This window comes from Rana temporaria, chromosome 5, assembly GCF_905171775.1.
Source record: "Rana temporaria chromosome 5, aRanTem1.1, whole genome shotgun sequence".
Lineage (NCBI taxonomy): Eukaryota > Metazoa > Chordata > Amphibia > Anura > Ranidae > Rana > Rana temporaria.
The window spans coordinates 353,166,209-353,183,410 of record NC_053493.1 but is presented as its reverse complement, the minus strand read 5'-3'; the positions used below and the strand labels follow the sequence as shown (position 1 = coordinate 353,183,410).

Below are 17,202 nucleotides of genomic sequence, written 5' to 3'. Positions count from 1 at the left end.
AAATACACTCTGGTGACTATTCTGTAGATTAACATTCTTCTTAATGAGCTGCCTGCTACTCTCCAGCCATTTGGTTCACTGACCATTGAGACAGTAACCGTAAAATATGTTGATACTTTCAGTAGTGCGGCTCACTGGAATTCGCACTTATTGCTTCTTATCCAATTGATGTCTGATTACTAAGCAGCAAAAATCTGTCACTGTGGAATTACATGTGTCTGGGTTCTATAGTGCTTTATGGCAGTAATAAATAGCTAGTTCTTTATTGAATTCATCTAAATGTCAACGCAATCATTCTGACAGCTTTTCTTATTATTTTTTTTCCATTTTATTACTGAGGATCTGTTCACATTTCCCAAGAATGCACACTTTAGCACATTTTTGCATGCTGAACTTTTTACATGTTCTTTGTGCGTCTTAAAGAGTAAACCACTTTTGTTAAGATAAAAGAACATTGCGCTCTGGGTGATCAATGTACATTGCAAGGCTTTTAACAAACTTTTACTGCTGAGTCCTACCTGGTTCTGCTCTGTTTGACCATGTCATTTGTAGACTGATTCTGCATAAGAGGTTCATTATAATCAGCTGGTGCACTCTTGGTGTTCTAATGAAAAGTTGCAGTGTTGACATCCCTTTTAGAAGTAATTACCCTTAGCCTGAGTTCACACTATAGCGATGCGGGAACCAAAATGAATCGAGCGCCGGTTTGCGCATCGCATCTTTCCCGCAGGCAGTTAGTTCACACTGCCCTCTGCGAACCGCTGCGGGTGTCGATACTATGTTAATGACACCCCCAGATTAGTTCACAGATCGCAGTGCGAACTGTGGATTCAGGCAGGGATCAGATCGCATTGGTGAAAACATATATATATATACGCACAATATCTCACAAAAGTGAGTACACCCCTCACATTTTTGGAAATATTTTATTATATCTTTTCATGTGACAACACTGAAGAAATGACACTTTGCTACAATGTAAAGTAGTGAGTGTACAGCTTGTATAAGGCTGGGTTCACACTACGATTTTCCCGTCCGTCAGCCGCATACGATTTATATGAAAAACCGTACTGAAACGGACGTAAACGTATGGAACCGCACATATGTGCGTTTTCCATTGACATTAATGTTAAAGAAAAACGTATGCGTTTGCCATACTGTTTTAAAAACGGCCGCAAAACCGTGGTTGAACACGGTTTTGCGTACGTTTAAAAAACGTTTTGCCAGCAAATCGTACGCACCCGGATGCATCTGAGTGCATACGATTTGCAATGCATTGTCTATCTATACGTTTTCCCGTCCGGGCCCGTACGTTTTCAATACTGAAATCGTATGCGGCTGACGGACGGGAAAATCGTAGTGTGAACCCAGCCTTACAGTGTAAATTTGCTGTCCCCTCAAAATAACTCAACACACAGCCATTAATGTCTAAACCACTGGCTAAAAGTGAGTACACCGCTAAGTGAAAATGTCCAAATTAGACACAATTAGCCATTTTCCCTCCCTGATGTCATGTGACTCAGGTGTGAATGGGGAGCAGGTGTGTTTAATTTGGTGTTATCACTCTCTCTCTCTCATACTGGTCACTGGAAGTTCAACATGACACCTTATGGCAAAGAACTCTCTGAGGATCTGAAAAAAAGAATTTTTCTCTACTGTACATAAAGATGGCCTAGGCTATATAAGAAGATTGCCAAGACCCTGAAACTGAGCTGCAGCATGGTGGCCAAGACCATACAGCGGTTTAACAGGACATGTTCCACTCAGAACAGGCCTCATCATGGTCGACTAAAGAAAGTGGAGTGCACATGCTCAGTGTCATGTCCAGAGGTTGTCTTTGGTAAATAGATGTATGAGTGCTGCCAGCATTGCTGCAGAGGTTGAAGGGGGTGGGGGGTCAGCCTGTCAGTGCTCAGACCATATTCCACACACTGCATCAAATTGGTCTGCAAGGCTGTCGTCCCAGAAGGAAGCCTCTTCTAAAGATGATGCACAAGAAAGCCCACAAACAGTTTGCTGAAGACAAGCAGACTAAGGACATGGATTACTGAAACCATGTCCTGTGGTCTGATGAGACCAAGATAAACTTATTTGGTTCAGATGATGTCAAATGTGTGTGGCGGCAACCAGGTGTGGGGTAAAAAGACAAGTGTGTCTTGCCTACAGTCAGGCATGGTGGTGGGAGTGTCATGGTCTGGGGCTGCATGAGTGCTGCCGACACTGGGGAGCTACAGTTCATTGAGGAACCATGAATGACAACATGTACTGTGACATACTGAAGCATAGCATGATCCCCTCCCTTCAGAGACTGGGCTGCAGGGCAGTATTCCAACATAACGACCCCAAATACACCTCCAAGACAACCACTGCCTTGCTAAAGAAGCTGAGGGTAAAGGTGATAGGCTGGCCAAGCATGTCTCCAGACCTAAACCCTATCGAGCATCTGTGGGGCATCCCCAAATGAAAGGTGGAGGAGCGCAAGGTCTCTAACATCCACCAGCTCCGTGATGTCGACATGGAGGAGTAGAAGAGGACCCCAGTGGCAACCTGTGATGTTCTGGTAAACTCCATGCCCAAGAGAGTTAAGGCAGTGCTGGAAAGTAATGGTGGCCACACAAAATATTGATACTTTGATGCCAATTTGTACATTTTCACTTGTTGCCAGCAGTTTAGACATTAATGGCTGTGTGTTGAGTTATTTTGAGGGGACAGCAAATTCAGGTAGGTCTGTCCGAATGGCTGGTGGACCTGAACACCTTCCAGCCTGACAACGCTTTAGAGCTTAGATGCCAGTTGGATGACATCTCAGCTCCAAGGATTCAGCTCTGTTGTAAGCTCTGCTCCAAAAGACACACACACTGGAGCTTTGCGGTCGTGGGAGCAATTAGAAAAACTTTAAAAACATATTGAATGTGTTTATTACTAACTGAAAGATATTCTAAAGGAAAGATTTTTTTTACAACCAATAACAAACATGATTACTTACCTGCTCTGTGCAATGGTTTTGCACAGAGCAGATCCGATCCTCTTATTTTTGGGTCCCCTACTGGTGGTTATGGCTCCTCCCCCTGCTGAGTGCCCCCAATAGAAAGCCTCTTACTATAGGGGCATGCAATCAGCCTTGCTCCTGAGCCACTCTCTCCATTCACACACTGAGTGTGGCTCAGCCCCCTGCTCTCTTTTATTGGCTCACTGGCTGTGATTGACAGCAGCAGGAGCCAATGGCTGTGTGGCCCAATGAGGAACGAGACCCAGGAGAGCCTCTGCTCTCATGCACATTGCTGGATCAAAATGGTGCTTTAGTAAGTCATAAAGGGAGGCTGGGGGGTGGCTGCACCCAGAACGTTTTGTACCTTAATGCATTATAACATTGACTTCTTTGAAACTTTCTGCTGCTAGCATTTGTAAATAGATAGGAAGGTATCTTGAATTTACTTGTTTTAACTACTTGCCGACTGCCTGTCGTTGTTTGACAGCAGCAGAATGGCTCCCCTGTACAAATCGACATAGCTGTACGGCGGGCGCTTTAAGGGCTGTTGGGGGCATGCTACGGCCGTGTCACTTAGGAGCCGATGCGCAAAAAGCAATGTCCGCCGGGCACCCTTGATCGCTACTGACAGAGCCAGAACCCCATTATATCAGGGGTGAGGAGACAGATCTTTTGTTCCTAATGCTTAGGAACAATGATCAGTCTCCTCCCCCAGTCAGTCCCACCCCCCACAGTTAGAACACACACTGAGGGAACACATTTAACCCCTTGATCACCTCTTGGTGTCAACCCCTTCCCTGAAAGTGACACTTCTACAGTAATCAGTGACTATTTTTAACTCTGACCGCTGTAAAATTCCCATAGACACACTCCTAAACCTTGTGGAAATCCTTCTCAGAAGAGTTGAAGTTGTTATAGCTGCAAAGGTTGGGTTAACTCAATATTGAACCCTACAGACTAAGACTAGGATGCTATTTAAGTTCATATGCGTGTAAAGGCAGACGTTCCAATACTTTTGGTAATCTAGTGTATGTATCTGTGAATGTTACATAATAAATAAATTAAGTCATAAATTTTTTTTAGCTGCCATAGCTAACCTCTTCATGAAATCTAGTATCATAGCTGTCCCTGGCTTCAGTACTTTGCACTGACCCAAAACAAGCATGAAGCAAGGGAAGTTTAGGTGAGGTCACAGCTCCTGGTCTGCATACTGTACTTGTTCCAAATCAGTGGCTTTAAAATTCTTGAATGCCAACCAGACAATACTTTTACTTTTGATGCTGGAGGTAGCCTTTATTTTAAAAGCTGGCGCTGGGGAGCAACAGTTCAGTCTAACCTGTTGCATATATATTTTGCTTCCAAGCCGAGGATGTCATTAGGTTTGTTTGTCTCTCCCTTCCACAGAACATTTCCCTTTATTGTTGAATCCATGACCTTTTAATTCCCGTAGTTTATAAAACAGGAAGAGTGACCTTCTGCTTCTTCCTCCAGGCTATAGATTATAATCTGGAAATGTATACTGTGCTGATATGTTTACAGTAGCTTTTGACCTGACTTCCATGAAAATATCAGGAGACAGCCCAATTAAAACCAGATCTTAGGCAAAGCTATGAAAAGCCAAGAGACTATTAGAAATTAAATGGCAAACAAAGGTATACAGACGTATGTTAAACCCCTAAGGCGTAATGTACACGGGACGTTTTAAAACCTCTCCTGAACTATTTAACTTGACAGATAGTAACCGATGTTTAAAAATGTCAGTTTTGCCGTGTTTACATGCCACGTTTGCATTTTAGAAGCGTGTTTATTGACTATTAAAAAATATATAAAATGTATCTCCATTAAAAACGCCTGTAAACGAACCGCGGCTAAATGCGAGTTACCACCGCCTTGTACACACGACCGAACATGTCCGCTGAAACTGGTCCGCGGACCAGTTTCCGTGGACATGTCCGACCGTGTGTAGGGCCTAGCGGACATTTTTCCGGCCTAGCGGACAGGTTTCCAGCGGACAACAGTTTCTTAGCATGCTAAGAAACTTGTCCGCTGGAAACCTGTCCGTCGGACATGTCCGCTGGTTAGTACGTTTAACCAGCGGACCGAAATCCCGCGCACTGTCTACTACAGGGTGCCCTTATTGCATATATTTTTTATTTTTTTTTGACTATGGATACATTTTAACTCTATCAGAGGGGGCACATTTTAAGAGCTCTTTATGTATTGCTCTAATGCTTAGATTGAGTTCAGGTGCCCAGCCGCAATTGCCTTACAATCTGATTCTGGACCTTGGCAAATATACAAAGTTTATAGTTTAATCAATTGCTTCCTTTAAAAGCTTCTAATAAAGTGTCCCTGTTTGTTTATCTTCTTTTCTATGGCAAAATCTGTAAACAATCAGTACTGCATTTAAATACCTGTGGTCTTAGTAATAGTTGCCACATTTCATTACAATGACTCCCCTGGGGTTTTGTACTGTCCTGACGTTGCCTGTGCCATCATCAGTGCATTGTGCAGCTGCTGTAGGATAATAGAGATCCACTATATATACTACTCCCACGTTTATCTTATATTTGTTATGCTACACCCTTTGTCTGCCATTTTCAAATATGTTGGAATATCTGAGTTTTTTTTCTAGTAATTGACTAACCAATGCCAATGTTTTACTTTCAGCAGTTAATCATAAGTAGAAGTTACCCTGCTCTACAGGATGCCAGGATTATGTCTTGGAAGGCAGATAATCTATCGCTGTTCCTTGGGTTGTGGTCTCTTTAAGGGGGGGAGGTGTGACAAGAGACATTTGCAGTATTTAGGGATTCTCACCAATGCAATGTGAAGGGTTGCAGGGAGGTCCAGAAAAGGGGTAAAATTGACCTGCAGTTTCCCCAGGACTATAAAGTCCTCATAAGGGACCCGGAATCAGGAGGCCCATAGTAGTTTTGGGTGGGAATGAGCTTCTGACCTGGATTACAGCTCCTGTGGTCCTGAATGGGTTACCCAACCTTCAAGAGAGGGCTGAAAGGGACGGGAAACACTCGGCAGGGTCCATTAAGTGTAATGTCAAGCAGGACATGCTTGTGAGACGTAGTTGTGTATTGTGTGGGCTACTAAGATGCTGCCGAACTGTGGTATTCTGTTTTGACCCTGTAGTTGACAGGGACTTTAAACCCTGCTATAGGACAAGGGTTATGCTGGCAGTGGGCTGTATCTTTGCTTTAGTTCCACGAGTGCGTGGACTATTTGTTTTGTTCATGCTGAAGAAAGCTAGGTTGTTTTACCTGTGTTGAAAGAATAAAGACTGTTTGCTTTTGCCAACACAGCTCCATGGTGACCCATACTCCAAATATCACACTTCACCTTTGCCTGCTATTAAATCAGTTGTAAAGGATTTGTTTATTTTAATAGCAAGCATCTGTATACTTGCCTGCTCTGTGCAATGGAATTGCACAAAGCAGTCCCGCACCTCCTCTTCTCGGGTCCCCCGTTAGCCTTTCTGGCTCCTTCTATCTGTCCATTGCCCCCACGGGAAGCTGCTTCCCAGTGAAGGCACTCGTACATGCTTGCTCCTGAGCCCTGCTGCTGCATTCATTGACACAGTGATCCCTGTCCCCTCTTCACCGGAATTGATTGACAGGAGCGGGATCCCGCTGCTATATTATTGAGCAGGGAGACAGCTGCAAGAGCTGCTGCTCTCATGCATGTTGCTGCATTGGAAAGGGCTCAGGTAAGAATAAGGGGGGCATGGGGGATCTTGCAGATGAGAAGATTTTTTTATCTTAATGCATAAAATGCATTAGGGTAAAAAACCTTGTAGCTTTACAACCACTTTATACCTCATTGCAGAGCGCAATGTACTATACAGTGCAGAATTTGTTGTTGTACTCCTTAAAGGCGCTGTAAAGTCTTATGGTTTTTCACCTTATGCATTAAACCATCTGTGCCGCAGCTGCCCCCCCCCCTTTTTTCTTACCTAAAACCCAATCGTTCCAGCGGTGACACACACGAGCCCTGCAGCACCAGCCGCTGTTTAGGGTCTTCATTGGAATTATTGATAGCAGCAGGAGCCATTGGCTCCAAATCCAGTGACATGGGAGTCGGGACGGGGCTGAGTCCTGCTGTCTGTGTCAATGGATGCAGCAGACAGGACTCAGGAGCGTGCCCCCATGGAATGCAGCTCTCCGTGGGGGAACTCAATGAAGAGGAAGAGCCAGGAGCGCCATGTGGGACCCCATAAAAGGTGTAAAAACCCTTGTACAGAGCAGGTAAATATAACAACATGTTTTATTAAAAAAAAAAAAAACCTCTACAATAACTTTAAATATATTGTGATGATATTGTATTATGGATTGTACATTTTAAAGTGTAGGCCACCTAATGTTTCCCATGTCCATCCAGCAAGGGCTGTCATTCTTGCAGCAGTCTGACCCTTTGTATAACGTTAGAAACTGATGCATTGCAAAGAAACAAAAGGTACCATACTTCTATTAGTACAGTTTTCAAAGTCTGTTCATTCATTTTCAGTAGCCTATTCTAGAAATGGGCTTGGGGGTTTCATTTCCCTTTTACATGTATACCTGTGTGGCAAAGATGGCTGACTTATGAATGGCAGGCTTTCTCCTGTATAATTGCCTATACTCTGTCTTTTTGGACCATCATGAAAGTGGAAGTTAATCCTAGAATTATTCATTAAACATTAAGCAGCCGTATAACATATGTACCTAGATAAATGCATAGCACCACGTGTGATTTGTGTTGGAGGTTTGGTTGTCCAGCTATTCTCATTGGAATTGCTGGCCATTCAACATCAACATCATGCACCTGATGGTGTCACTTGGACTCACTTATGTTATCTCCGTAATTCACATCTGGGCACAGAAAGTGTTTTCCAGTCAGGCTTTCCAATCACAAGACTTAGATAACATGAGAGGCTGAGCCAACATGGTGTCAATGGTAAATGGCCAGCAGTTTCCAATGCCAACTACTGAAAAAACTAAAACATGAACAGAATCCAAACCTGGTGCTATGCATTTATGAATGTACATTTGCTTATGGCTGTTTAACCTTCGTAGAGTAATTCTAGAATGAACTTACACTTTGATAGCTGGATTCATAGAGACTCGGAATCTGCACCATCCTAAATTTAAGCGTATTTTGGAAACCAGATACGCTTAAATTAGGCTAAGATACGAGCGGCGTAAGTCTCCTACGCCGTCGTATCTTAGGGTGCAATATTTAGGCTGGCCGCTAGGTGCCGCTTCAGTTGAGTTTGGCGTAGAATATGTAAATTCCTAGATACGCCGATTCACGAACTTACGTGCGCCCGTCACAGTAAAGATACGCCGTTTACGTAAGAGTTACGCCGCATTAAGTTAAAGCTGCCCCCTAGGTGGCCTAGTCAATGTTAAGTATGGCCGTCGTTTTCGCGTCGAAATTTGAAATTTTTACGTTGTTTGCGTAAGTCGTCCGTGAATTGGGCTGGACGTCATTTACGTTCACATCAAAACCAATACGTCCTTGCGGCGTACTTTGGAGCAATGCACACTGGGATATGTACACGGACGGCGCATGCGCCGTTCGTAAAAAACGTCAATCACGTCGGGTCACGAGTAATTTACATAAAACACGCCCCCCCATCCTCGTTTGAATTAGGCGCGCTTACGCCGGCCCCATTTACACTACGCCGCCGTAAGTTAGGAGGCAAGTGCTTTGTGAATACAGTACTTGCCTCACTTACTTACGGCGGCGTAGCGTAAATAGGATACGATACGCCGCCAGAAAGATGCGCCCCGGCTACCTGAATCCAGCTATAACTGTCCAAACCTAAAACACCAGAAAAACAAAACTATATCTAAAGCCTGACTTTTTTCTTTTTGGATATAGTAGGTAGATAAGGAAAACCACTGTGGGTGTTTTTTTTTTTTTTTTGTCATTTGTATCTCAGGGAGATTTCCTTCTATTCCTGTCCCGCAGAGTTAACAGGTAGTGAGAAGATATGTTTTCAAATTCCCTCTTAGGTAGGATTCTTTAACGCTTGGTCTTTAACTATACTGTCCAGTGATTTACAGTGTAGTTATAACTGCTGGCAGTTTATTTTGTGCCCCCTTTGTGCCTTTGGGTGGGATTTCCCTTCACTTTCTGTCCCATAACCAAAATAGGAAATAAGAGGAAATCTCTCCAAAGTGGGAGAATCATTTTTTGACACCAGAACTCGTAAAATTTCCCTTTTTTATTTAGTTTTATTTTCACTTTTGCTGATAAGTGTAAACAGGACAAACAGAGAGGGTGAATCTCCCTAATTGAGGAACAGGTAGCAATAAACACCTGATAGGTGCACTAATTCTCCCCGTTTTATCCAAAACTTAAATAAAAAAAGTTATAAGTTATACTTTAAGGTTGTACTCACAGGGACAATGGATGGGCAAGTCTTGTGCACATGGTGCTGCCTTCAAAACGGATCAAAAAAGATTTTTGAATACATCCAACTGGAACTGATTTATAATAATAATAATTAAGCAAAGCTTTAGAATGTGTTATGCGAAGTGTGAATTTGTTTTGCCTAATTTTTTGTGTATCTTTTTTTTTTACAGGATCAGTGGTTCTGGCGTGTTAGAAATAATAAAGTCATGGATGGAAATCCTATGCAGATTACTTACTTTTGGAGAGGATTGCCTCCCAACATTGATGCAGTTTATGAAAACAGGGATGGTAACTTTGTCTTCTTTAAAGGTGAGATGCTTTGTTTGTCTGTATTTGTGTTTGTAATTTGTATTACTGATGGGTCACAGCTTGGACCACTTGCACACTCAGACATTTGCCAGAAGTGCCAGTGACCAGACATACTGTATGTGCTATTGGAGAACCTCAGCCATAATTGGCAAGCTTGATTTGTGGTTCTGGAGTTCTGCCCTTAATTTTAAACCATGGGCACCACTTGTAAAACATTTGTGTGAATGTCTAATTTTGAGTAATCTTCAGAGTTCTCTATGTTTTATTTACAGTACAAATGGTAAATGGTTCCAACCAAACTTGATTTGTATAAAAGGATTTGTATATTTAGACTCCCCAGAGGAGTTTACAATATTACCTGTATGCGCTTTGTAAGCTGCATACTGAGAAAATATGGCTGACCATGTTCTGAAACTTCTGGTTCCTTGTCTGTAATGCTAATCTTCAATTGCGTCAGTGTTTTCAGAGTCCTTGAATTTGAACAAGTATGCACATTTGGAGCTCGGAGCCTGTGATGTCAGAGTCCAGAGCCTGGCAGCTGACATTTCAGAAGGAGGTCAGCAATGGCAGCCTCTATATTTCTCTGAGTACAGGTTTCCTTTTAATTTAAAATGTTTGTGTGAAACAATTAAACTCTCTGCAGTCTGAAAGGATGTGAAACACAATGCTTCTACCAGTCACAGTACATTTACCAAAGCCTAGGATTTGGATCAACAGGGAACTTGGAAGCATTTTTAATTACTCATAGAAAGAAAAAACCAATGCCCTCAAAATGCTCATGTGTGCACTGAGAAATTTGAATTTGAGGAAGAGATCCGCTCCAGCCAACTCGGTTATTTCAAGATTGACACCTAATATGAATGCTGGAGCAAGAGAGGCTCGCCTGCCCTACATTTTTTAGATATTGTTACAGGCGTCAGACATTAAAGCTGAGTTCCACCTAAAAATGGAACTTCCGCTTAACCCACTCCTCGCCCCCTTACATGCCACATTTGGCATGTAATTTTTTTTGGGGGGGAGTGGGGGCTTCAGGAGAATGGGACTTCCTGTCCCACTTCCTCCTTCCGCCGAGGGGCTGGTAAGGCGATTAGCTTAATCGCCTTATTGCAGCCCCTCCCTGTAGGCGAGCGCCTGTCCAATCGGACGGCGCCGCTTGCACATGCGCAGTGCCGCTCGCGCATGCACAGTGGGTGCCCGGCCGTGAAGCCGAAAGCTGTCACTGCCGGGTGCCCATACTAGGAATGAAGACGCCGGCGAGAGGGGGCGAGGAGGGGAGCCCCGGCCGGAGCGTCGCTGGAGCCGTGGAGCAGGTAAGTGTCTGTTTATTAAAAGCCAGCAGCTACACTTTTTGTAGCTGCTGACTTTTAATAAACTTAAAAAAAGGTGGAAAACCCCTTTAAGAAACCACATACTAGCTGACCTTTTTGGAAGGACTATCACTTAGTTTGCTTTGTGCTATGAGGTACCCTCATTTTTTAATTTTTTCCACTTTAAAGATGATCTTTAAGTTGGAATCATTATTATTCAAGTGTGTTTTTTTTTTTTGTTTTTTTGGCAACATCTATATCAATTTTATTTTGCAAATAAATATTAAATACATGGTGCACCAATAAGGCTAGATTCAAGGAGCACTACTAATTTTCTCACAGGATAGCACAGCAAAAAGTTTTTTTTATTTTTTTCAGATTGAAAGGTCTCATTCACACAGGCATACTGTTGTGTACACCCCTGCAAAGGGCACCTTTACTCCCATGGGAGGAGCACAGATGTTTTGTGTGCATGTAGTTTGTTCAAATCACTGACAGGTGGATTGCTGTGCAGATTTCTAAGTGCATTCCCGAGTGTAAATCTATGTGAGAATGATGCATAGATCAAACTTATTTGAAATTTGGCACAGACATGTCTGAACAATCAGACAGCATGAGGAAGGAAGAGGACTCGTCGTCACTTATGCAGCTCTGGGTGTCATGTTGAAATTAAGCTATTGATCTCTGTAAACAAAAATATTTTTCAGCAAAGCAGTTAAGGGTAGCTTGGAGAAAATGTTAAAGGGACTAGAGCTCCATCTAATGGCTAAAAATAAAATAAAATATTCTTCTGTAATTGAAAATATATACAGTAGAATAGCACGTATACATTCCATAGCATGGGATTTATGATATGTGGTTAGATTAAATGTGAACACCTACTGAGGTAGAACTGTTCTCATAAATAAAACTTTGTTGCAAACATCTTATAGTGCCTACTCTTACCCATGGCAGCCATCAGAATTTTTGGGGCCCCTTGCACAGCTTCAGGCATGGGCCCCCTGGAGCAAAGAACAGGGGGGGTGCTGCCACGAGTTGAGAATGGGGGAGGTGCTGCCACAAGTTGAGAATCGGGGGGGCTGGGGTTGCCAGTGTCATCTCACTCTCCTTTTCCCCCTGCCGCAAATTGAAAGTGTTTTCTCTCCTATCGCCAACCGCTACATGGGAGGGGGGAGAGAGAATGCGGAAATTACATTTTTCTCCTCTCCTCTCAACCGCAAGGGGGAGCGGCCGGGCCCCTGGGAACATTCGGGCCCCTTACAGGTTTAATGCCTGTACCCCCCTGATGGCGGCCCTGCTCTTACCTTTGCTATGCACTGCCTTTGGCTCTGATGCTGTGGAACATTTTTGTACACCCACCTCCCACAACTTTGCGTTCAGAGCCTAATTGGCCAATCACCAGGCCTGAGTAATTTTACATGGCAGGCATGCACAAAATAACTTTTCAAATTTTAGTGCTTGTATGGGATTTTTGGAGCTCAGTTACACTGAAGCAGTATGAAGGGGAAATATAGTATTGGTAAGGTCTGTGGACTATTTAATAAACCTATGTCAATTTCAGGCTTAATATAAATGAAAATATGTACTAATAAAGTACAATACCATGAAGAACAGAATCATGCCTCAGACTTGGGGAGATAATGACTAGTTAGCAGTATAAGCAAGCTAGACAGCATCTAACTAGTCAAGCAGATGGTGCTATCATTAAATCCTCTGGTCTATTAAATGAAAATAATCTCTTCCTCCTCTTAGCAGCTTTTCAAACTACATATTGATGTGCTTGGCTTGTGAAGACAGAATTTACAGTAGCAGTGTTCCAACAGGATTACGCAAGTATATTGCACATATTGAATCAGGGCAGCATCCTGAATTCTACTGCCAGAGGCAACATGTGTGGAGATGTGGACATTGGGTGGGACCTGTATATGTTGGCCCAGAACAGATCTCTGCTAGCATTATGGATGAGATATTCCTCCAGTAAAGAATTGCGTTCATCAAAGCATGCTTTCACACCTTTGTGTTGGAAAACACTCATCTAGAAAATACTCTTGTAGGGCAATGCAACAAAACTGCAGATTTTTTAATGTTCTTGAAACTGCTAGATGCTATTGCTATTCTGTTCTCACTTATATACATATTTAAATGCCTTGTCTGATCTTTGTTTCTCTGTATTTGGTACTTCAGCAATGCAATTCTTCAATCTGTATGCCTTCCATAAAAGGTTACCTCTTGAAGTCTCTACTACACTAAAATTCCCAGCATGCCTCTCTCCCATTATATTATAAGGCTTTTGACTATTTGAGCATGAGTGACCTGCAGCTTTACCCCAGTTCTAGTCAGATGAGTCAGGCCTCGTATACACACCCGAGGAACTCATCGTAAATAAAACATCGTTTTCCTTGACGAGTTACTTGTTAGGCTTGTCGATAAACTTGACAAGCTTTCTTTGCGTACACACTGTCAAGACCAAATCTGGTTGTTCTCAAACGCGTTGACGTTCAACACGTACGACGGCACTATAAAGGGGAAGTTCAATTCCATTGGCGCCACCCTTGGGGCTGCTTTTGCTAATCTTGTGTTGCCGCATGTTAGTAAAAGTTTAGTGAGTGACAATTCGCGCTTTTCAGTCTTCGTGCTTTCAGATCGTTGTCTGCCGTTCAGTTTGTGCTTGTGGGTTCGTATCTTGTCTTTCAGGGCGTGTGGTCAGGTCGTATTTGTTTTATAGTGCGTTCCTGTCCACTCGTTTCTGGTTTTCAGGTCGTTCTTCATAGGACTTGCTGTTCTTCAGTGCTTTCTGTTTAGTGCGTTCGTTCTGATTAGTCGTTCGTTTATAGCCATGTTGCAGGCACCTGCTCGTCGTCGAATTTGTATTATGCAGTCGGTTTGTGTTGGTCTTATTGTTTTAGACCTAGACGAGTCCATGAACAGTGTGAGGAGGCGTTCATGGACCAAGAATTGGTTGCTCCATAGGAACCAATTTTCTCATACGCCTCTGCTGCGGGAGATTCAGGAGAATAATCCTGATGATTACAGGAATTTCCTTAGGATGTCTGATCCCGTATTCCAGCACCTCTTGGCTTTGGTGTCGCCATATATCACCAGGCAGGACACCGTTATGCGGGAAGCAATCAGCGCTGAGCAGAGGCTAGTTGCCAAGTTACGCTATCTGGCAACTGCAGGACTTGAAGTTCACGACGGGCATCTCCCCCCCAGGCTCTGGGCCTCATAATTCCGGATACCTGTTCTGCTATAATACAGGTTCTGCAGGACGACTATATGAGGGTAAGTTTTCTCCTTTAACCACTTAAGACCCGGACCAAAATGCAGCTAAAGGACCTTGCCCCTTTTTGCGATTCGGCACTGCATCGCTTTATCTGAAAATTGCGCGGTAGTGCGACGTAGCTAGCAAACAAATTTGGCGTCCTTTTTTTACCACAAATAGAGCTTTTCTTTTGGTGGTATTTGATCACCTCTGCGGTTTTTATTTTTTGCGCTATAAACAAAAATAGAGCGACAATTTTGAAAAAAATTAAATATTTTTTTACTTTTTGCTATAATAAATATCCCCCAAAAATATATACATTTTTTTCCTCAGTTTAGGCCGATACGTATTCTTCTACCTATTTTTGGAAAACAAATCACAATAAGCATTTATCGTGGTTGGTTTGCGCAAAATTTATAGCGTTTACAAAATAAGGGATAGTTTTATTGCATTTTTCTGAATTTTTTTTATTTTTTTACTACTAATGGCGGCGATCAGCGATTTTTTTCATGACTGCGACATTATGGCGGACACTTCGGACAATTTTGACACATTTTTGGGACCATTGTCGTTTTCACAGCAAAAAAATGCATTTAAAATGCATTGTTTATTGTGAAAATGACAATTGCAGTTTTGGAGTTAACCACAGGGGGCGCTTATGGGGTTATGTGTGACCTGAAGTGTGTTTACAACTGTAGGGGGGTGTGGCTGTAGGTGTGACGTCATCGATTGTGTCCCCTTATAAAAGGGATGACACGATCGATGCTGCCGCCACAGTGAAGAACGGGGAAGCAGTGTTTACACACGGCTCTCCCTGTTCTTCAGCTCCGGGGACCGATCACGGGACTTCAGCGGCGATCGGGTTCGCGAGTCCCGCGGTCACGGAGCTTCGGACTGGAGCGTGCCACGGACGCACACCCGCGACACCACAGCTGAGCTTAAAGGACAACGTACCTATACGTTGATGTGCCCAGCCGTGCCATTCTGCCGATGTATATCGGCGTGAAGGGGTCCTTAAGTGGTTAATATCACATTTAATGTATTTAATGTATGCTAATGTATTGTATTTATTTCCTCCTTCCATAATTACCATGTTTGTAATATGCTGTGAATGCCCCTTTTTTGGCCTACATGCATATTTTCCTTCACTTACCTCCCCAGCATTTTAACCTGGGCCCAAACACACCTAGCCTAGTCCCTTCCCAATGTATTTTGTAAGATCCATTGTAGTGCTTTATCCCCCCTAAAATGTGTTTTAAAGCATAGCTTCACCCCTTTTTTTTTTTTTTTTAGAGGTCCCAAACTCATCTAGCCCCCCCCCCTAAAATGTTTACAATGGTCCATCAGAGGGGGTGAGGAATGTGATAATTGGGCCTTATATTTTTGGTGTGAAATGCTCCTTAAAATAAATGTTTGAATGATATTGGCCAATAATGTTTTTGTATAACCTGCTTGCAATGTTATGTGCAAAAGTTAATATATATTTTTTTGTTTCATTCCACAGCTTCCGTCCATGCCACAGGAATGGCAGACTGTGGCATCGGAGTTTGCTACGCGGTGGAACTTCCCCAACTGCGGTGGAGCCATTGACGGGAAGCACGTCTGCATCGTGCCACCACCCAGTTCTGGTTCCCAATTCTACAACTACAAGGGGTTTAATAGCATTGTGCTGATGGCGGTGGTGTCAACACAGTACGAATTCCTCTATGTGGATGTGGGAAAGAACGGCCGGATGTCGGATGGGGGAGCCTTCAGGCAAACAGAGTTTGCTCTTCGTTCCCAGAGTGATGACCTTGCATTGCCACCGGATGCAGAGAATGTTGAAGGACTCCCCTTCGTGTTTCTGGCTGATGAAGCCTTTGGCCTGGGACCGCATCTAATGAGGCCATTCCCCCAAAGAACCCTCACCCCAGAAAGGAGGGTGTTCAACTACCGGCTGGCCAGAGCCCGAAGAGTTGTGGAGAACGCCTTCGGGATAATGGCCAGCCGGTTCCGCCTGTTTTTAACCGCAATGCATATGGCGGAATATAAATGGAACTATATTATTTTTTGTTGCTGCATATTGCACAATTTTTTAAGGAGACAGTCTCCTATCTATATGACCACAGTTGAGCCCGAGGCCGGACTTACCTCAGGTGAAATCACCTTGCCGGGCCTAGAACCTGCCCGTACTGGCTTGCCCCCCCAAAGTGCCCGTGCAGTCCGGAATAAGTATGTTGAATATTTCACAGGTAGGGGGGCTATTCCTATGCCAGCCAATCTGTAATTTATTATTTTGAGCCAAAACCTCAAAAAATCTGTTTAAAATCCATTTTTGATGTCTCGCTTGTGTTTATTTTAGCTGTCTCCTAATTTTTCCTAGTGTACTACATGTAGTGTCAAGTGTATTTTCATTATCAACTAACAACCATTTCACAGGTAACACCAAAACTAAACACATCAAAAGTTCTAGGTTATTTAAGAAAAACAAGACACACTTTCTTGTTTGACCAAAATTTTACTTGGTGCATATTCACACACATGGTCTTTCTCAAGTATTTGTGGTGTATATTTTTTTTTATTTGCCATAAAAACAGAAAATTATATAGCACAAAATATAACAATGTAAACCTCTAGGCAATAACGCAGACATTGAAATATTTTTTAAAATGTTCTACCTGCCCATAGTACAATGGGGTATTGTCACCCCTGGACAAGCCAAAATTTGAGGATGCACACAGTCTTTTTAGGGTCAACATGTGCTATCTGCCATCATGGGTGATCAATGGACGTGTTTTGTGGGTGCAACCCCTTCTTCCTTTCACCTACTTGAGTAGCGAGGAAGGGGTTGCACCCACAAAACACGGACATAGATATCCCGAGATGGCAGATAGCACATGTTGACGCACTGTGTGCATCCTCAAATTTTGGCTTGTTAGAAA

At 43.1% G+C, this 17,202-nt stretch overlaps 1 protein-coding gene across 2 annotated transcripts in view; it reads left to right on the top strand.

Annotated features, from left to right (window-relative positions):
• The window catches only part of MMP16 (matrix metallopeptidase 16), a 318,808-nt gene that overhangs the window by 270,820 nt on the left and 30,786 nt on the right, over nucleotides 1-17,202 (top strand). For both annotated transcript variants that reach the window (XM_040354587.1, XM_040354586.1), the window contains one exon: nucleotides 9,574-9,712. In XM_040354587.1, coding sequence (XP_040210521.1) covers nucleotides 9,574-9,712 — 139 coding nt within the window. The remainder of the gene's footprint in view (nucleotides 1-9,573; nucleotides 9,713-17,202) is intronic.